This window comes from Patella vulgata, chromosome 2, assembly GCF_932274485.2.
Source record: "Patella vulgata chromosome 2, xgPatVulg1.2, whole genome shotgun sequence".
Classification (NCBI taxonomy): domain Eukaryota; kingdom Metazoa; phylum Mollusca; class Gastropoda; family Patellidae; genus Patella; species Patella vulgata.
The window spans coordinates 31012270-31035670 of record NC_065880.2 but is presented as its reverse complement, the minus strand read 5'-3'; the positions used below and the strand labels follow the sequence as shown (position 1 = coordinate 31035670).

The 23401-nt window shown below is 34.8% G+C and overlaps 1 protein-coding gene across 1 annotated transcript in view; it reads right to left on the bottom strand.

The window, feature by feature from the left end:
- Positions 1–23401, bottom strand: part of LOC126811076 (vesicular acetylcholine transporter) — a 97955-nt gene that overhangs the window by 14631 nt on the left and 59923 nt on the right. The window contains exons 3-10 of the mRNA XM_050536547.2: positions 12021–12215; positions 9321–9439; positions 9005–9058; positions 7250–7427; positions 6371–6548; positions 5011–5201; positions 4657–4757; positions 3469–3591 (exon numbers count right to left, since the gene is read on the bottom strand). Coding sequence (XP_050392504.1) covers positions 3469–3591; positions 4657–4757; positions 5011–5201; positions 6371–6548; positions 7250–7427; positions 9005–9058; positions 9321–9439; positions 12021–12215 — 1139 coding nt within the window. The remainder of the gene's footprint in view (positions 1–3468; positions 3592–4656; positions 4758–5010; positions 5202–6370; positions 6549–7249; positions 7428–9004; positions 9059–9320; positions 9440–12020; positions 12216–23401) is intronic.

Genomic DNA, 23401 nt, shown 5'->3' with positions numbered 1-23401 from the left:
ATTACTGAAATGGTTAAAGGCTTGGAACCATGATGACTACAGGCGTAAAGTCTAAGATCAACAATTCACCAAGACTGTTAAAATGTTAGCCTAATTAAATCAACTTGCTGGATTGAGTGGAACTATTTGGTTTGCAAATATTAGCCCATGAAATTTGGACATGAATGAACGATGTTTGGTGTTTGTCAGTCGACTTTTTAACTCTGCCTATTGATTTTTGACCATCGATAGAAAGTATGGTGCTACAATGAGAACATTTTACACACCGAGCTGTTCTCCTCTTCAACAAGATCTATTACAGACCATATAGTTTGTGAATAATGCTTTTCTTCTTTCTATTTTATATATTTAATGGAGAGGACGTCTTTAGTTTATATCTTACCCTATTGAATGAGGAACATAAAAATATCTTGACTTGAAATGATGTCCGGCTTAACGTCCGCATCCAGCTCGGGTGATATTAGGAGTTCATCTGTTATAATCTACGGGTAGTTGTTCGAATTCGGCGACATTTGTAAAAAATGCGCCAAGTTTCAATAGTTTTGTAAAACTATCCATCATGCAATTATGAAGTTTACTTGCATAGAATTCAGTTACCGAGCAGGTAGTAGCGAAGTGAAATATCGACATTTAGATTTGAGCCCCCCCCCCCCCCTAATAAAAACAATATATTTAAGAAGTAAAACTTATTTTAAAATATCGAGAACCTAGTTATGTTTCCACAATTATAACAAATATAACTAAGTATAATTAAATAAAACAGTTATGATATTAACTAAATACGGACTATTAATCTACCACATTCGTTAGTCACGAATTGAAAGCTTTAAAGTGATAACGATTATGAAAACAACTGTCTAATCTCTATTGAAATAAAAGTAAACCACAGGTTAGCCCGGAAACGAACAGATTAGTGTTGGTATGAGTGGATCTCTCTCTCTCTCTCTCTCTCTCTCTCTCATAGATTCATTTGAAGGCATGCTGTGTATTGGCTTCCATACAAGGAGTAAACGCGGTATTGGCAGGGCAAGTACTCGTCCTAGTTATCTCAGCGCATGACGCTTTAAGATGTTAATATCATTTAGTTGAAGCAACCAAATTCAGTCTCAACACCTAATTTCCTTCGTCGCCATTTTCCCCTAGACTCAATATTAAATAACAACACCAGTTAAGCTCTTAAATAAGATTCTTGACTTGAGGTCAATTCATTTGGCTGTTGGCCAGATACAGTCGATATCAATCGATATATTGCCGGATTTTACATGTATAAACCATTTTATGGGTGCATTATTTGACCACAAAAATCAGATATCCCTTTGAATCCATGAGTCGTTGCCAATTTATGACAAAATGAGTCTAATTCAAACGAACAAGTAGTTTTATGCTATGGGTTTGCGTGCTGGCAAAGTAGAATATTCCTTATAAATAATTGCACAGAATACACTCATTTCATAAAATACCAGTTTATGTGAATTTTTCGAAACCCAGACGACTGTAACGCATATTTGGCTATAAACCTTTGGCTGATTTATTTATAAATATAGACCATCACAGAGTTTTAGACATACACTATTTAAAAGATCTATCTTTAGATGATTGAAGAGTGAAATTTTAGGGGTTTGGCTGAAATTTTACGAAAGAAATCTGCTGCCTAAATTTCCAGATTAATTCACATTGAAGTTAGGTAACTCTAAACATTGTAAGCTCTACAATTTCAGAAACTAACTTAATTTAACATTTCAATACATGTAATCGATCTATATCTGCTTAAATCTTTTAACATAAGGAATATTTATTAGACTGAAATATCAATCGTAAAATGCAAGTTTTATTTTTGAGGTCGCATCCAAATCTGACACGGACGTAGTAACGAAAACCACATCCTTTCGGATGTAGACTTAATATAATTATATACATGTATACTCAGATATAGAAACAGCACCACATTCCCCGTGCACAAAACTTCACTCTTATTTTGTTACGATTAAATTTGAAAATAAGAACTTTTGTATCATTCTTATAGTGTGTAGTAGGCGGATATTAAAGATGTAACAAGCCGTTGCATATTTTTCTAATCTGATTTATCTTCTGATGCAATACAAATATTGTACATGATTTAGCCAAGGGATAATAGATTATTATGTTAGTTCAGTAAAAGATACAGCACATTAGGCCTAGTTAAGTGATGTAAACAATCTTACGTCGTGTCGGTAGATGTGAATTCAGCTTAGAACTACATATTAAAACAAATACCACAACTGCCAGGTGGTGGTGGTGGGGGGGGGGGTCTTTTAAATAGATTTAATCTGAATTGTTCCAGACGGTGGGCGTTTATATTCGTGTTCAAGCGGTGATTAAACTGGGACTAAATACTGAATAATTTAAATCTTGCAAATAGAACTATAAAAAACACAACAAAATTAGAGGGACATTATCGAATTTGGTGACATTTTACAATTGATTTATAACTATCATATAACCATGATAATAACAATAAAAATTACATCTTTTACGCAAAATACTATCCCTTTCAGCAAAATATTACCTCTTTCAGCATAATATTATCTCTTTCAGCAAAATATTAACTCATTCAGCATAAGAGACCCCTCTCATCGCTTTTAGCAACAATATTACCTCATTAAGCAAAATAATACCCCTATTGACAAAAATATTACCCCTGTCGCTAAAGTATAACCCCTTTCGGCAACATATTGGGCAAAATGTTATCTCTTTGGGCAAAAGATTACCTCTTTCAGCAAAATATTACCTCTTTCAGCAAAATATTAACTCTTCCAGAAAAATAATATTACCTCTTTCAAAGTTATCAGCAGAATTTTTGATTGGTGTAAACTAGACAAGAAAATGTTGTTAGTAACATTTAAAACTAACTATTCTCTTATGTCATTCCGGTATACCACATTTGCTTATAAGAATACGTTGTGATACTATTCGTACATTGAAAGGCATGTTCCTTTAGGACGAACCTTTTGTGGTTTCATTATAATGTATTCAAGTAGGACGTTGACCATTTCCTTCGCCAGTTTTCGTGACCGACGTTATTTGTTAATACAAATATGTCGAAGTTTATGATTCAAACTAGAATTTAAAAGATCTTTATTGCGGAGAAATGGGCTGTAGCAACAATGAACGACCTACAGAGCAGTCGCTAAGGAGCAATGAATGCTAAAAATCGAAACCTTTCTTTGATTTGTATGAAAAATGATCTGTTTTTCTTTAATGAGGTACTTTCCCCTCGTGACACGTGGAATCCAATTAAAGATGGTGAGATCTGCTCAGATGTTTCGTTATTCAATAAAATAATCTTTATTACATCGACAAATACACACACAAGTATTAACCGTGAGAATCAAACATGTGCCCATCATTTATTATCCAATGGTATGTGCCAGTTTTAAATTCTGCGGAATTAAACTTGATATATGGCATATTTGACCAATCAATATTTACCCATCCATTTGTTGCGTGGCTACTTGAATATCGTCAAGGGTTACCGTCGACACATTCCACTCTAACTGTTTAGGTTTGGCCAATTTCTGCTTATTCAATGACGTCACGTTGTCTACACGTTCTCTGTAAATAAAGATGGCGTCAGATCTCTTGGAGTAGACGAAGAAACAAACGAACCGAGGTTTGGTTTATATCTTAGTAAAGATGTCGATTATGTAAAAAGAATATTTCATCTATATCTACCCCAGAGATCAAGTGAGATCCAATAATTATTAGAGTAATAACTTTCTAACTTGGGCACATGGATATTGGATAACCTGTTTGGCTAAAATAGATTGGCTCACCATTAGTTCGGACAATAAAGCAACTTAAAACAAAATACGACTTTTCGTACTTATACGTATCTATTCTATCAGTAAAGTTATATGGAATTGTCTTAAATAATCCCGTTACCAAATATAGTAAATGGGTTTCATGATGGCGAAAGTACAAAGAATTACCAACTCCTATGACCCTAAGCAGATCTTTATGATGATATCCCTGGTGGTCTACTAGAAGGTAGGGTTCAATTGAATCAACAACATACTTCTATCAGATAATTCAGGTCGAAAATATACACTAAACAACACAATGACAACGGTAGCAGTAAGAGCGACTACTTGTAACTTCGGTATGTACCCGCAGTTCTTTCGCTCGCTAGAATTATTGCCGATAAAACGTCCCACAGGGAATATCCGTTACCGCATTTCACATGAACGACATTTTAAACAGTATGGTATTATTTAAGATCTACCTTAAAGGGACAATAACACTCTTGCTGGCTTGAAAGCTCCAGAAAATAAAAAAATAGCCTTATTCTAAGTACTAGATGTTTAAGTGTCCTACCTGTTGTGTAAATTATCCATTACATCCTATTTTACTTGTCCAGAGGGTTCGAAAATATTTTTAAATCGAAGTTTCATTTGAAAAGGTTTACGTTAGACGTTTCAAACCATTATGTTGAATTTTTCAAAATTTTTAAATAAGGTGTGTTAAGATGAAATTTGTATCATCAATTAATTGAAATATTCTAAAATAGTACAATTTGTTGACCAGAATAAAGATTGGGACATATTATTCAGTTACAACAAGAGTGGTATTGAGCCTTTAACATATGCAAAGCTAACAATACACCATCTTTATACTTACTCATACACTAGAGCGTGTTCACAGAAATCAACGACAGCCATGCCTTCACAGATAGAATGCTGATAATTAAAGCCATTTGTTCCATTTTCTGCTACGATTAACTACAAATTATTATAAACAATTATTCAAAGAAATATATTTAAACTCTGCATTTTGCTACAATGCTCAGTGAAATAAAGATATAATACTGATTTTTAAAAATGGGAAAACATGTTTTTAATGAATTTACGTCGCAAACAGGGCTTATCTGTATGCAAATATATACATCACAAATAAATGTATCTAAAACCTGAAAATCAACTGGGCAAAGTCGACTAAGATCTATTTCTAGAAATCGAGCTAGGTTTGGTCTACCTGAAATGTGACATCGAACCATCTGTTTCCACTGTTCCGTTTTGATCCCTGTCCGTGTAACACGTGTTCTAGGCATGCTACGTCACCAATATCGTCATCAAACGAATTTTCAGAAGGTAACGTTTGTTTATCCAGGCACAATAACATACAGCTTGTTTCAATATCTTTAATACTGGCTTGGTTAACCGGGTCTACAATAAATGCAAAAGCACATACGGAATGATCCGTTACATGAAGTTTCCAATAACAGATAGGCAAGCATACTCAACCTAGTGAAAGATATACACTAGTAATTATAGTTATGATATTTTATTTATATTTCAGAAACCGATGAGTAATACATTCGAATACCTGTACAGATATGATTAGATCTGACGTATGACTTTGTTTTGCCGATGCCCCCCCCCCCCAAATTCCCATAGATACATTCAGACAATTTCCCCTATTTCCGTAGGTTTTTAGTAATCGACAATATACGTAACCAAAAACCTACAATCTATGAATTTGTATTTTCGGAAAATATTAGACTTAATTCATGCTAACTATCAGATCATAAAAAAACATAACATCTATGATAGTTATTTGTATTTTACGGAAAATATCAGATTTAATCCATGCTAACATGTATTCATATTGATTAAAATGATTATTTAACATTAAGAAGACGTAATCAAAAGATCAACGGTAGATAATGCTCACAATAGATTTAAATGAGGCCCAGACCACTTAAGTTATAGCGAAGATTACGGGTGGAGCTTTTTTTTTTTTATCATATCCCGTTTATGTTGTCTGCAGCGGGTGCCGAATGTTGGCAAATGTTCAGTTCGTTATATCTTTGTAATTACTAAATAGCATTGAACCATTTTGGTGCTGATACGCCCTATTGAGATCCAGCATTCACAATATTGTAATTTGCAAGGGATTCGCCAAATGACTTTAAAAAATAGCTATATTTCCGTATTACTATCAACTGTAATAACACATTGTAAGTTGGCATATTTAAACAATACATAACTTTGTATTTTTGATACTCTTAGTCTAGTTATTGTACAGAACACTTCTTATATTCACCTTCTAAAAGCGGGGTGGGGGCCGAATGGTTAGCACGTGCGCGTTGTATCATAAAGTCTGCCATTGAGTCAACTGGCGGGGTTTCGATTTGCCCGGTTGTACGTGACAAGGAGTAGAGTCACTTGTCCAACCCCGTTGGTTTTCTCTGGGTCCTCTGGTTTCCTCCCACTTCTAAAGACCCCTACGCGCAAGCGAATTATTGAAATATAATTGAACCATATGTTAGTCCCGAAATGACTTAGTTTGTGTCGAGAGGAAGTTAAACCCCATTTCTCCATCTCTCTCTCACCTTCTAAAAGTCTCAATCTGGCTTTAGCCCACTGATCTCTATCTGCTGATGACAATATACCGATAGGTGGTGCTTCACATGGTTCATCTAATACTGTATCGACTATTTCATTTAAACATTCAAATATTTGTTTTATGGAGGGAACTGTTCCTATGGGACCACAATTTAACTTAAAATACTGGAAAAAAAGTAAATGTAATGAGACATCTTTTTGGAAATCTACGATTAAAAAGGGCACAGACCGAAAGTTCGATGTGCTCATTATATAGAGTGTAGACAATTAAGGTCTATAAAGTATTATTTATAGTGTAATAAAAAGGATTATAACATAAAGTCTAGGCTTTAGAATATATTATTTACAATATAATTAAGCAGATTATTACATAAAATGTGGGTTAGTTGATCTATTGACTTCCATGTAAGCGGATATAGGCACAAAATATTTCAAATCCAGCCTCGTGATTATAAAGGCGTAGGATAAAATAATTTACACTAATGCGTGATTAGAGATCTTGAAAATTCTGAATGTCAAACAGTTTAGCCCAATGTTAAGTTTAGGACACAGTTTTTATTTAGAATATCAACCTGGATATGGTTTTCAAGTAATACTCAGTCTTGTTTTCATCTTGATGTCCCTTTAATCAAATTATCCCGATACATCTATTCCCCATTAATTTTACGAGGTCTGATATTATTTCGTCTTTACAATGGCGCAATCAAACTGTGATCCGTCTCGCCTTAAAGACAACTCTAACCACATGGGGTAAAACGAAGAGGGATAACAACACGGACATATCAAATGTACGCATGTCACCATTATTGTTACATGTATTTGAAACAAAAGAAAATGAATGGAGGGGTGGGATTAAAGCATATTACCCTATTTCTACAAGCAACTATTACATTATTGCCATCGGCCCGTGGACAGACATCTTGTCTCTGGATATCTTGGCCTACTCCTGGTTCACGAAATGATGATAAAAACCTATACCACTGATCCATACACAGTAACTGACCCTTATTACTGTGACTAGCACGTTCTGGTATTAATAACCCACTGAAATAAAAGTTATAATAGTATATATACATCATTAGTCAATACTCTCTCTGTCTCCCCCTCTCCCTCTGTCTCTCTCTCTCTCTCTCTCTCTCTGAAATGTTAACATTGATAAACAATTAAAAAAAGCGTTGTATGCATCAACTTAAATTCATAGAGCACCTCATAACCCGCTTCCAGTTGCTGTTCTTGAATGGCTTTGCACCGTTATGTCACACTGAAATTAAACTATGCCCGGAAATGCGCAGACATTTCGAACATCTTTTTTTTTTTCAAATTCTTAAATTCATGCACATCATCAAAAATACATCAGTTCAAATTTAAAAAGAAACTAGACTGGTCAGATTTGTTAGCCAGAATGCAAAATTACATGAACGGAGCAAGTCGAAAAATTAAGGATAACAGTGCAAACGTCTATTTATTTTGGACGCTTCATTGAACCACTATTGTATTGACAAGAAGCAAATTGAGGAAATCAAAGACATTATGACTAATTCTACAAACTAATGATTTCATGTTTACTTAACCGCTTCGATCCTTCTTTCAAGGTCACTGGGGTACTGAATCCGTAATAAATCTTTAATATAAAAATGCCTTGAACCCACTACAACCGATCACTGAAATGTCCAACTAAAGCTGCGTTCACACTGCATGCACATTCAATGCGAATTCCAGAGACCGGTCTCCGGAATTCGGATTGGTTTTTCCCGCTTTAAAAGCGGTGCGTCACATTACAGTTTATTCGGATTGAATTCAGAATGAAAAGCGCCACACTGAATGCGCAGCGAAGGTCATACATATGCAAAATGGATGCGCCAGACATTCGTATTGGTGATCGTATGTTACTTATGTTTAATTTCCTGAGGCAAGCAAGGCTACATCCGCGACGCTGGGTCTTACATCTTCGACACCTTGCCATGCAGCGCCGGACACGATTTCGTTTGCACCAAAATCAAATGCGAATGAGGATGATTACTCTCTTGATAGCGTTTGCTATACATCAACACGTATGTACGTGTACTTCACTCTTGACTCTGTACTAGCGCAGCATTTGTTTCAGTGACGAATGGCTGCGGCTATGTAGGCTACATCCCAACATGCGAGCAAAGTTATCGTTTCCGGTAAAACTGTTGATCTGAGTCAAGCGTGTCACACTCAAATCTTGACTGCGAATAACCCGATTCGGAATAATTGTTCAGGGTTGAATTCGGAAAAATATACGGATTCGTTAATTCAGATTCAGGTCGGTTTTTATCGAATTGGGTGTATCCCCAAAGTCCGGAATAATAGTTTATTCTGAATTCAATTCAGATTGAACCCCTAGTGTGAACGCAGCTTTATACTGGTCGTTCTCAATTCGGATATATTTATTACATATAATCGATCTGATTGCGCTTATCACCTTAGGACTCCCTACAACATTAATTATATTTGGTAGGTAATTTATCATCAGCCGGATTGGGGCAGAAATGTAGGACAACGTTAAACTCCATTTCAGTTCATTTCCTATCGTTATTTAATTGGCTGGGAATTTGTTTATCCTTTATAATCGCGTATAAATTCTTTGTAATACTTACTTGTCTACTTTCGCTTTAAAATCTAAAATTCCACATAATAATTTGGCAGCATACCTGAAACAGAACCGTCAATTTTATATACTTTTTTGTGAAAATATATCTAATTTAGAACCGATATTTCCGACCAACAAAAACATTTTCTGTGCAGATCAATATCATTATTATGACCGCCTTAAATACAAGAAATGCATGGCTATACAGCAATATCATCTGGAAAATGAATATTACATTGATCAGTTTCACTTCAATCAAAAACTCCAATATCGTTTTGATAAATCATATGACGAACACCCCTTAATAACCAAGATATTCTTACTGTAAATGTTGTGTCTGGTTTTTAAAAGTTTGTGTTGGGAATAAACCCCCTGGATTAGAGTTAATCGGTAATCCTAATCTGATCTTCATGTACATATCTTCTAACCACCAGTCATAACTCTGAAATAAAGCAAAATTAAAATATCAAAATTACGTAAGCATATTCTGTCTTCTGGTCGACTGATTGGCAGTGTATGTAGTTTGACTTGTCCGCAGGTTGGTCTTGTTGGTTTTGTTTTGCGTGTAGTGCGGTTCTCATACACGTATTATTTGCTAAGGATATAAATTACCCCCTTTTATTTCTAATCATCGTTCACTCTAAAACAAGGCCAGTGTCATAGCGGATGTTGTATTAGTTGTATTTTAAACTTTGTGTATGTTACAATTCAAAGCTAACTATTTTTGAACTACTCAAATTGACAACGTGAGTATGCAGGTCCATTAGTGGAGATAGGCATTCTTTATTTATGTTACCCCCTTTCCAGGTTGCGATTGCTGTCTTAGGCATTGCAAATAATTTGTGCCATGTTATATGTTAAATTTTATAACAGGATATGATACATTTCATAGTAGTTGAACTGGAACAGCTCTTTAAGTTTCCAGCTCGACTAAACTGACATCGAAAATCGAGAATATTGAATGAGGATTCAATGAAAACCAGAAGAATTGATCTTAAAGAAAGTTTATTTACTAAAGAAACACTCTGAGCAAATATACACCAGTAAATTACACTAATGTAAATATATCCCGGTCTTTCATGCTCAACTGAAAAACTTTAATGATTCTCCTGTAACTGTAATGAGAAGATATTCCATCGCCTGCTAAATATTTACAGGCACAGAATTTGCAGCCCAACCATATTGGAAAAAGTTTTGAATCACACCGAATTGGTATTCAAATCTAATGGACAACTAAGACAAAATCACGAAATAGTAACTGTTTTAAAAAAAAATGCAATCGTAATGACCATATGTTTTAAGGGCATTCCGAATTAACAAATCCAAAAATGAACAAAGTAGTGTAAAGTAAAGATGCGTTCACACTGTATGCGAATTCAACCCGAATTCCGGCGTTCACACTACAACATTATTCGGATTGAATTCAAATTGAACCGTATCCCACTGAATTTGTATAGCTACCTGGGGTCATGGTGATCCTGCTGATTATTTATCATTATTTCTGTTGCTAATGTTTAATTTCTTTTAGTGAGCAAGGCTACATGAGCGATGCCGGGTCTTGCACCTTCAGTATCTTGCCTTTGAGCTCTGGACACGAATTCTTCGGCACCAGGATCAAAGGCAAATGAGGATGATTACTCTTCTGGTCGCATTTACTATGTATCAACAAGTATGTACATGTACAATACTCTCGACTAGCGAAGATACATTTCACAATTAAACTCCTTTCAGCACTAACCATGCATAATGCAAAACAATTAATTTTATATCATTTTCATCCTGCTATATACAATACATGCTAGAGCTAGCCTGCCCTGTCCCTAAGGTCTAGACCTTAAATGATCAGTCTGAACACACCATATCTTTGTATTTGGATTTTTAACTGCTGATTTTACCGCAGTATGTTTCAGTGAAGAAGGGCTACGGGTATGTTAACTATACCCCAACTGATTTGTGTTTGAAATATTTATATTTATTTATTTGCAGAATGTTTGCTCGGACCGTAATCCCCGTCGTTTTTTCGTGAAAAATGATATTCGGATTTATTGGCTCCAAATTTATCATGGCGAACTTTCGGGATAAAGCGATTGGCACTGATCGGCCACCCTCTCATATCCCCGGACTGCCAGAAGTTCGGCCAGCCATCTGTAAATTGCCTGGTTGCGGTGCGTGCCCTCCACCTCTACATCTCCGTCTCCCCAACGTTGAGGAAGGAAAAGGCTCTCCGCCTTATCCCAAACCGTACCTAGGTTGTTTGCTATATCAACATTAGCAGTTGCATACACATGTTTCCCTCCAAGCGATAAAACGGAAGTAGAAGGGAAAAAGCGCGCAAAGTTATTCGGTTTCGGTAAAGCCGTTGATCTGAATCAAGCGCAAAGCATCCAAATCTTGACAGCGAAAAACTCGATTCGTAATAGTTGTTCCAGATTGAATTCGGAAAAATAAGCAGACTCGTTATTTCAGATTCGATCAGTTTGGTTTTTAGCGAATTGAGTGTGACTACTACATCCGGAATAAGACTTTATTCTGAATTCAGTTCAGATTAAACCCGTAGTGTGAACGCACCTAAAGTGTCACACATTTCATCAAATGCAGATTTAAGAATTGATATTTTTATTGCTTAGAAAAATCAAGAAATCAATCTCTTAAGACCATGTCATTTCCCATTCACTTAAAATGAAATTTGTAACCGTTGATTGAGTCTTCTCTAAAAATGTACATATAAAAAAAGTTAGTTGCCTATAATACAATAAATTAACAATTGTATCAGATAAGGTACACACTGCCGCGGGCACAAAACCACCTAAAGCTTAACTGTTTAATTCATAAACTTTATATTGAAAATTAATATCCAATTTCGTCAAAAATAACATAGACCCCTCCGTCCTCAAAACCTAAAAAAATATAAAAGCAAAAAGCAACTTGTACCACCGCACGTTCACTGTCGTACCAGCCTTCAAAACAACTAAAAACGAGTGCATAGATATGGAGCATAACATCATCTGTGCTCAGAAACTTACCCAATTATCTTTAAGGTCAAACTGTTTTATCACATATTCTTGTGCCTTTTCACCTACGCCGCCAGATTTACCGAATTCAGCAACCAAATATTTGGTTCGAGAGTATTGCTGCGACGTCAAAACTGTCTTCATTAATGATAGGTATTTCTCTAGAGTGGAGTGGAGATTAGGAACCGGTAGTTTGGGAAGGAGGTCCTGGAAATAAATAAATACATGTATAGTGACCATGACTAGGGGGATTCGTACATTATAACTTCTCCATTTGATTTATGACTGTCGAAATTACGCTTGAGTAGGGTAGATCAATGAAATTTTCAATTCCACATATCGTTGTAAATACGGAACGGAACCGAACTATGTGTATTCATATTCGTAGTTGTAAAGTGATTCATATTGCTTAAAATGGCGCATCGGGACTTTAAATTGGTGTTAAAGAACAGAAGGGAACAGATGTATTGGTGAGTTAGATGTTCAAAATTGTAATTCAGCGTGTGTGTTTGACGCAAGGCGCATGTGTGAGTAGAGTTAACGCCTAGTTAAAGCGAATTGTTAATATCTCAATTTGAAATAAGTGTAAAAAGGTCTCTGTGTGATTGTAAAGTTAGATAAAATAACTCAACACTAACTCAACGACAAGTCAAATCAACACATGTTTAACCCAAGACCTGAAACGATCCAATCTCCACCGAACAAATATACAGGAAAGAATAAGTGTAATCTGTCAACAACATGTGAAGCGATAATTCGTTTGATTTAAGAAATCGAAATCTACTCGCAAAATATAGCATATAGGGTCAATTATTATTCCGCAGAACAGTGTTAGATATTTAATTGATTTCCGCTTGAGGTTGATTAGGTTTTATAATGTTCACAATATTTACATATTTTGCTGACTTTGATAGACAGTTTAAATAATATTTGTGCATTTATTCAGCTATTTAAGCCATATAAATTTCATTTCCGAAACAGTCTTATTTTAATTAGATCAGTTTATCATAGATATTAACCGTTCCTTTGAGACACAAAATGGTGCCTTAAATAAAGCTTCCATGTAATTAAAAGGACAATAATAATAACAGCAGGATTCGGTTTAATATACCCGGTTAATATTTTAATGATTGTTTACTTACTAGAAGTCACCGTCGTTAATCTGATTATAGCATATTATATCCTAGTCATTAATTCTATATCTATACTAGATCAATATAATTAACGCATTACGATTGACAACCATATTTCACAAGATAATAAAAGGTCAAATACAATCGATCTTAATTATTAGTCAAAATTATAAATTCTGGTAAAGGAATTCGGTAAAACCGCTCAACAGTAAAACTATGGAGACACTGGGGCATTAGATGAGTTACTTCTTCTTCTGCTCGCTAGTACGCTTCTCTAATGCCCCAATGTCTCCATAGTTTTCCTCCACTGTGTATCAATCAAGTTTCTTCCCATACTATTTTCCTCTCACCTTGTTGATCTTCCAAGAAATAATCCGGTTTCCTCCCACTGCTAAAGACCCCTACGCGCAAGCGAATTATGTAAATAAAATTAAACGATATGTTAGTCCCGAAATGACCTAGTTTGTGTCGAGTGGACGTTAAACCCCATTTCTCTCTCTCTCTCTAAGAAATAAAATTCGACAGAGTCCATTTCCACACCAAGAAAACTTTCTAGGTGCTTTCTAATCTCTGTATCTTCGCAATAGATATCAAACAGTTCAGAATATTTAGTGTTGGATAGTTTAACATTCTCTTTATATTTTTCATTTTTCCTTGTCTGTCGCGTTTGGATGAGATTTTGGCATCTTGTGTAGAGAGTTAGTATATTCTTTTTGATATGTTTGGTAGTGATGGTATATACGTTAGCTGTTTCTATATACAAATTTCTGACCTAACTCTTTTCACGCCTAAGAGCGTTTTTTTTTTAGGTTTTGGCGAGGTCATTACGGTATTACTTTATGTGAGAATATAGACAAATATAGGTGAGTATACAGTTAAGTATACATAGAATGTTTTATAGACAAGAAAATGTAACAGTAAATGTTATGTCGTTAAACACCGAGAAAATATCATCAACGTGTATGAAATAATATCGCCATCTTGGATTTCCGCCATTTTGGATTTTCAAATCTCCAATTTAACATCACCAATGAACTCAGCGACCCCGAAAACCCTAATATAGTCAAGATGAGGTTTATACTGGGAGAAATAATGAAGATATTCGGTGAAATCTGGATTTTCAACCCCATTTTAAACCCCTTAACTTCAGGGGGTGGGAAGGGGGGGGGGGGGTACAGTGGGGTTAGAGGATACAGAAAGTAATAACAAAAATATGTTCATAAATAGGTAGGGTAACTGCAACTTTTGAAGGGGGCCCCAAATTTGAATATCAACATTTGTAAAGTAACACCACCCCTAGTAACAGAAAGCGTGACATGGGTTATAGAAAAGGGTAAGCATGCCACGCCCTACACATGAAACTCGACACGTTAGAATAATACATTATTAGTCTAAAGGCTATACCCATTATATTTATCCATTTTGATTCTTGAGTCAAAAGATAAAGGTGTATTTTCTAATCAACCATGTAACGGGTTTGTATCATGGGCGCCAGGCGTTCGTAACACATTAGCCTTCAGTTTGGCACACAACTTCTGAAAAGGAAAATGCCGCATGCGTCTGTATCTATATACATCGGATTTGCAGAAAATTTTAAATATTACATTTAATGAATTTTTATTATGTTTTAGGTCACATACTACTAAAAATGTAAATATATGTTTACCCATTTTATCTTGATGTTTTGTTATTAATTAAATTACATATTTTATTTGACATTACTTCAGATTCAGTTTAATTATTAATACCCTTTTTTACATGAATGCCAGTAGTCACCATCTTGTGTAAAATAATACATCTCACACATATGTCAAAGAATTTATGTAAATCTAAGATATTGAAAATAATGACAACATGACCGGTAAGTGAATTTTAACCCGTGATACGAGACTAAACATGTCCTGGATGGACTAAGTAATTAATAGGCTTCTTAAATTTCCACTTCTGAATGTTGAACTTATCTGTACCCCGACCCCCCGCCCCGACCGACCAATTTTCATAAAACGAGTTTAAAATTCTAAGATGTGCTTCTTTTTTTTGCTTTTTTTTTTGGGGGGGGGGGGGTCGGGAATGTATATAATAAGAGTCTCTATTAATTTATACATCACAATTATAACAAAATGATGTGATATAATACTTCCAATCGTATATACAATTCTACAATTATTGTAATCATTATCAAATTTAACATAGCATATTGTGCAACTTAATCTCCTTGTTGCAAATAAATATGACACCTCACCCTCATGACACGGATCATTACGAATATAATCAGTATAATGAAACATATACTATCTTATATTAACTTGGTTTAATTTTTTTTGCTTTAATCATCATTAATCAGGGCATACCATCAATTATATATGAATGTGTATAGTTATGATCTCTAACTTTAGTATGCCTGATAAGGACAATGCGGGACTCGATAACGTGCGGTGGAAGAGGGACAATGTGTCAAAATAGTGGACAGTGGTGAAAAAGGACTGTCTTACAATTCCAAAGTCGATATTTCAGATGTTCAAGCGATTTGATCTGTAAAAATGTTTTTGCTATACTTAGTCACAAAAAAATAAAAAAATTACTGAAATTTCGCTATAAAATATCCATATAATCTGTATTTAAATTTGAAAGTTTTCTGATACCCTAATATATATTTTAATTCGGGTATCTTTTGATGCATTTGTTATTTATTGCCTGATACTTTGATATATTTTTGAAGTTCAAATGCTTTTTTAGCTATTAAAACATGTTTGGTTTCTATTTTATTTCATTAAGAAATACAGTTTGAAATCATTACTAATTAGATGTATAAATGGATGAGAGTAGTCAGTAGCATGCAGGGCGTATGAATTATAAAGTTCTTGAGTTGCACTTAAGGAAAGAGCGCCCGGAGGATGGAGACGGGCCATTGATTACCGAACTAATAGTTGGTCATTTAAAGGAAAGAATGGATTGAGGCATGAAAACCCATTACAGTCTCCACAGCCAGATGAACGACGTATAATGGCTGCAAACACGTTGCCCCGAGCAGCTTTAACAGACATGAAATGCTTTTCTTGGAACCAAACCCAGCTGAGTTGAATTCAAATGTATGGCCCTATGTAACGATTTCAGATAATTTCTCGCACTTTTTACTTGTTAATAATGTACTCAGACTGATAAATTCCTTTCAAAATTAACATTAGACGATATGTTATTATATATCAAAATATAGAGTTTGATAAAACAATACAACAAAATTCGACTTAAGAAACTTTTTTTTAATATCAAAATGTGAATCTAAAAACAAGAACAAGTTCTGTGAAAAGACAGCATCCGCAGCTGCCTTGTTGGCAGACACCGTCACTTTTAGATCTATATTTTTATTTTTTATATCAATTTATGTAGGGAAACCACAATCAAAACGGCTGTAAACTTTAAATTGGCTACCATCCTAGTGTCAAGTTGACATGGTTAACTGCAAATTCAGCTCTTATTCTTATTAGTTTTCCAATGTTTGAATAATAAAAACATCAAAATTAACCCACTCTTGTTTCATAACAGCTATCCATTGTTAAAAATAATAATACTTCACAGATCATGGTTCATTCCTAATAATTCAACACAATGGTTTGTAAATGTCATTATTGCAAAACTAACACAATTATATCGGACAACAATCACTGGTGTATTATACACAAGCACGACGTTTCAATAAGTATCCCCTTGGGACACCGTGTTCTACAATGTTTCCAACATTAGGAACATCATCTTCATCATTCACTAAGGATTATGGCCATTAATGCAGCTTACTATTAAATAAAAAGTGTCTTCCAACTGCCTATCAGATCGTGGGTATTAAAGAGCAACAACCACGAACTAGATTAATATGGGTTTATCCATGTCATGTGTTTAGTTAACGGCATATAAAATAACCGTTTGGCGGCAAAGTAAATAAAACACGATTGAACATGAATAATTATAAATAACTAGGTACCCCATTCTTAAAAAACTATCTACTAGCCCAGCTATAAATAACTTGGTATTCCTTTCTTGGTATCTACTAGCCCAACTACAAACTCCTGGGTACCGCTTTATCTGCTAGCCCAGATATCCCTTTCTAAAAATGTCCACTAGACCAGCTAAAGATAACTGAGGGTCCTTTTCTAAAAAAAAAAGAAATGTCTACCAGGCCTGTTATAAATAACTAGGTATTCCTTTGTAAAATGTCTACTAGACCCGCTATAAATAGATAGGTATCTCTTTCTTAGTAAATAATAAACCAATTTAGGTAAAATAAAAGTTTAGAATTCACAAGACATTTAACATAACCACATTGAATCCAAATAAACCATCGACACTTTCTTGTATCTTTAATGTTTTTAGTTTGAACTCAACCTGTTTAGATACTTTGGTACTGAGATTTCCTTTTATTGTTGTACTATCGAATTCAAGTGTGGATACAAGTCCTTAATGTACTATATGTTAAACGTTTGTCTGGCTTCTGTTATGATCATTTCCGTTGCTGATAAAATGTTATAATTTGTTTCTCGCTCTATACTAGGTGTGACGTGCTATTCTATTCTTTATAATGTGGACTATTATCAGAGCATCCAACACTGTTGCGGGGTCTAGTCGTTCCGATGGGACGAAAAAACGAGGTACCGTTTAAATATTGGCGTGCACGTAAAAGATCCCTTGGCAGTTGGAATTCGATAAAAGAGTAGACCGTAGCGCCGCTGCCCGGGCAAAATTTCCCCCAATAGCACACTGTATGGCGTATGCCCGTTTTCATTATCCAAGTTTAGGAGCAGAACAGTGGGACGTTAAACCCCATTTCATTTCATTTCATTTCTGTTGCGGGGTTCGAAGCTTTCTTTACACATACATATGATTATTATTAATTTCTGCATTTCGTGGACTTAAGCTAGAAACCAAATCTTTGGAATATTTAAATGTACTATTCGACATGAATCCTATACAAATCTGCCGTCAAATAAACCGATAAACGTTAAATAGAGACAAACTACATAATAAGATATTCCCCTGGGCTTCAACTCGCCAATACAGAAACTTTAACGAATATTTAACGAATCTAATCAAAGAGCGGTAATAATACCGATATCATCCGATTCACTGATTGCTCCCTTAATGAGCATCAATTATGTGCCATATTTGGTCATCCTGATGACAGATTCCATAAATCAATCACATGACCTCGCTTGCAACATAGAATTGGTATGTTGAAAATCTCACATAGAAATATATTTTTATAAAATAGAAACGAAATTAGATTTTACTAGAATAATTGATTACTGTCTGTTCACTCAACCATGAATCTGATGGACATTGTGAAATTGGTATAAAGAAAACATTACATCATTTTAAGTTTTTATTTTCCAAGAATAAAAAGCACACGAAAATGTGAATAAAACTTACAGTGATGAACTAATACCCCTTAGAATTAAAAACTTTAAAGTAGATTTACAAAACTTTGCCAGCAGGCTTGACGGATTTAGTCCACGATCTTAAATTCGTTGTAGTATGTGTTAATTTTCCCAGTCCAGCAAGGTGAGCTATACTCTGGTGAGTACCTGAGGTTTTCGTCTTCTTTACTTAGTGCAGTGACCTCATGTCGTATGAATATGTTTATCAAAATGATGAATAATAAATATAGGTAACTATTATAACAAAACAAGATCAACATTGTTTTCAGGGTAAAGGCACTAAGACGGAATGTAACGCATTTGGAGTTTTTATTTACCAGCATTCTATAATGAGCCCAAGATAACGATTGTTGCCTTCATTGCCGACATGAAGGATTGAGGTCGTGCTGATCCTAGACGATTACCCAGCAAGAATAACAGTGATATTAAAAGTGACTAGCAGCAAGTGTAACCGATTAAAATGATTGCATTATAACCAAGTTTTAAACAGTTAATTGTGATTACTAATTATTTTATCATTATTTATAAAACTGTGAAGTGCCCCAGGCCGTCCGACGCTATGCAGTTTAGGATAGATGTATCTACCGAGAAAGATCCAGGAATTTACCAGCTTTACCAAAGAAGGTTTTAGAGCTCGTTCTGTCTTAGATCTATCAATAAACAACCAACGGCGACAATTTCCTTCTCCTTGTCGACGATGACAACATAATTATGATATTCTCAATAACATACAACATCCACCATCATGTTGCATCCGACACTTAGGCTACTACCGTGATAGAAACTCATATGTATTCTATTCATGAGTTTTTTCATGGAAAAATGTTTCCCTTGGTACATGCTATACTGCCTTGTCGGGAACTGGTCAACATCCTAAAGCAGAATTCCAAAGTTTGTGTGGCTGCTCAGAATGCTACCATAATTTAGCTTTTATCAGTTAAATGATTGTCTGTTTCACTAAAGACGGGCAATATGGAAGAGTTATTCAGTGACTTTTCGGACCAATGGCCAAAAAAAAATGAATATCGTCTTCTGAATGGGCAACGAAAGCACCAGCAAACATGTGATATTTAATTTATATCCCGAACACTGTTGTCTGATTCCTGGAAACTGACAACACTAAGGATAGTGTTGTAGGGCATATCATGGGTCATTTAGAACAATAGGTGCTGGCAACAAGAGAAGACTCAATAACCTTACATGGTAACAGGAAAAGCCAAGACTATAAAACCGCGTTCATATGCATGATATCTGGGCATCGTTTTGGGGGATATCATTCAACAACCAGTAATAGATTCGTGCACCCATTTTAACGAGAATATTGTTTATTACAATGAAGAGTAAGCCAATCGCAATCACACAACTTATACAGTGTGTTGGTTTTATTTTCATTTTTCTCAGTTACGACCATGTCCACTACATACATATGACATTGTAGCAACTGGTATAGATAACATTTGGCAATTTAGAAACGTAACACATACTTAATAAATCTATATTTTATAATTTTGTTTAAGCGCCAAATATTACTTGGCAGAAAGAAAGGAGCAGAGAACCCATATAAATCTAGTACGGTAGGACCAGCGACCTTATTTTTTTCTTCGTACAATTGTTATGTAAGTAGCGGCACACCCACCCACTGAAGAAAGTAAATAGCCACCGAAGAGCTCAAACTCAAACACCCCCTTGAGATCATAACATCAAAATAAAGTTATTACATTCGTTACAAAAGATAATATCTGTCGTTATCTGACTTGGCTACATCTTTATTGTTAATCAATACTTTTTGATCCATCAAGCCCAAATACTAATGTTCATTAATACTACTCCGGTCACTTCCAAACACACGAGATATGTTTTCATTTGTTCGAGAGAACTTAAGTTGATAGAAAAAAGTAAGTCTGTAGAAAAAGTAAGTCATCCTGTAGACCAAGTCAGTCTATAGAAAAAGTAAGTCTCTCAGTATTGAGCAAACTAAAGTGTAAAGAAAAAGTAATTCAGTCTACAGAAAAGTATATCTGTATCTTGCTTCCGTCACAACTTACTAAAAGTGGTGAACTCGACTGATTTCTACTTATAGAGAGGTATATTATTTAATAACCAATGTACATAATCTGGATTCAAGAATCCTCACCAGAAAATAATATTTTATTTCTCCAAACTGATAATGGTAAAATCTGTTAATATCTAATGTTCTATCTTTATTAGTAATCAATGTTGTTTGAACAATTTCCCGATTTGTTCTAAGATCTAAGACGACACACGCGATATCAATCAAATATTGAGCCAATTCTTACATTGTAAAATATAAAAATTCCGATAGTCCATTTGGACGGGGGTGCATGTACACCAAACACTGCTTGAAACGTAGCGTGTAGGATTAAAGTAACTATCGGAGTGGCGCTTACAACTCTATAGAGAAATACAACAATATTACAAAGTTTGCACATGTAAGCAATGTGAACCCTTCAAACAAGAAGGGATATAGGGCGTTCTAGCCATAATTCCTACAGGTGACGTGCATGCACTTCAGTCTTTGTTTGCGACGGATCAAAAATTGTCATCCCGTTATAGGAATCTAAACAGCTAACATCACACCGGCTTAATCGTCCTGAAAATGCCTAATGGTCGTAAGACAATATTGTACTGGAAAACTTGCTAGATTCATAAATATTTTATCACTATTAAATAAATCGTCGTATTTACATAATTTAATACAAAATGGAAACTAGCTGACTGTACGATTCAAAACAAATGTTTACAGGCAAAAATTCGAAAACTTTAATATTAATTCTAAATCACCAGCTTATTGTCTACTTTGGAATGTAAATTTAATGCATTTAAATAACGTAAACATTTAGATTATTCATTACCAATCTCATATTATTTGATTTGTTTATTTGATCGTAAAGCTTGCAGAGTTATTTATTCACTAAAAAATCTTCAATTGCATTTAAATTTTACATTTCAAAAATCACATTTCATGGTGTGAATTTATATGCAGTCAATCCTATTTGTAAAAAGTATATAAACTAATTCACAGTTGACGCAAAACAAGCTTAAATTCAATTCCATATTGATAACAATTGCAACAATCGGATAAAAACAACAGTAAACTAAATTTTGCCCGCCTCGCTATTTAAATTACCACAAGAAATTGAAGGAAATGAACGTCTTCGTAGAATGAACAAAGGCGAGAAAGAAGAACATGAATCAATATTTAAAGACAAAGCCAGACACAGTTCCAACAGTCAGTTTAAATTACTTAATTTGTTTTTCACAAACCAGCGAATCTTGGTGGGAAACGAGCTGATATTCCACACTCTCGGCTGCTGATATTAATGACAGACGTTGAGATATTTGGCGGGAATATTAGTGACATGCTTCGCGGGTTACTACAGGTCACATGATTTGTGATTTATTTTTTCATTAGTTGTTAGAAATTGGAGATGTGAAAATAAAAGTAGATTGATTTGTTGAAAGTGAAGAAAAACAACGTGATTGATAGAGTTGGATCTAATCATCTGGAAACAATCAATAGAAGGTGTGCTGATTTTATTAAAAGATAACCTACAATACATATTTATGTCCTCGTGTGCAATACGGATTTTTTCAGCACACCCATCAAACATCAAATATTAAGAGATTTTTAGGGTTGAATATAGGACAATATGCGCCGTTGTGATCATTTTGAAAGTTGGCTTTCACATTTTGGAAGGTGACTTTAACACTTTCGAAGGCAGTTTTCACATTTTTGAAAGTGGCTTTCATATTTACGTTGGTGACTTTCATATTTTCACCCAAGGTATTGCAAAAAGTGACCGACAAGGAAATATATCTTATAGATATGCTTATTCTACACATATTCAAAATTTAAATGGTCTTACTAATCGCCGACAATAGCGTTTTTTGTCAGTAGCGCATTGTAAAATGTGACGGACAAGGAAAGATGTATTATAGATGAATATCCTACACATCATATCCAATATTTTAAATGATTTCATAAAAAAATTTTAAAGACATTACGAACAAAACAAAAACAAAAGACGGTCTTACTATTACTAATCACTGACAAGAACCCACAATATGTTTTCTATTCTCAGTTTCACTTATGTGGGTGATTAGTAGGACCGAAAACTCTGTAGAGAGTTTAAGGGGATACCGTGTCCGTGGCAATACATCTACCCAAAATCTCAATTTCAACAATTTAATGATCCCATTTAAACAAACCCAGCAAGTTTAGAAAACAAATCCCCAAAGCTCTGACGTGTAAAGCGTTTTTGATAATCGGGGATGGAGAGGCAGTGGTGATGACAATATTATACACTCCTACGTGTAATCTAAGCTTACAAAAAGTGGGATTTCAAAACCATCTAAACTGTGTCTCCAACCATGCTGATATTATAACCACCAACATTTAACTATTGCTGCGTTCGAATCGTTTTCTGTTTACGGCAATTACGAGAGACCTAATTATGTTACAATTTACAGTTTCTAATTTCAAACCCTTTTTGTAATTGTTACAGAAAATCTGATTTGTAAAGTGATTTGATTTACCTGATAAACCGAACACAACATCTGTCTCGTGTTTTTGTATTCGATTGTTTATTTGATCCTCGTTGTCTGTTATAGAAGAAATTAAATGGAGTTTATGATGGAATTTTGACTGGACAGCGGGGCTACGGCCTACACGTTTTTCGTCCTATCCGACAGATATAACAGTTCCTTGCCAGCCCCCCCCCCCCATTCTTTACAACTGACAAAGGTAAACAGCTGAAAATCTTTGGAAATGTTCTCGGCCAACAGCGGGATCAAACCCTGGACCTCCTGGTTA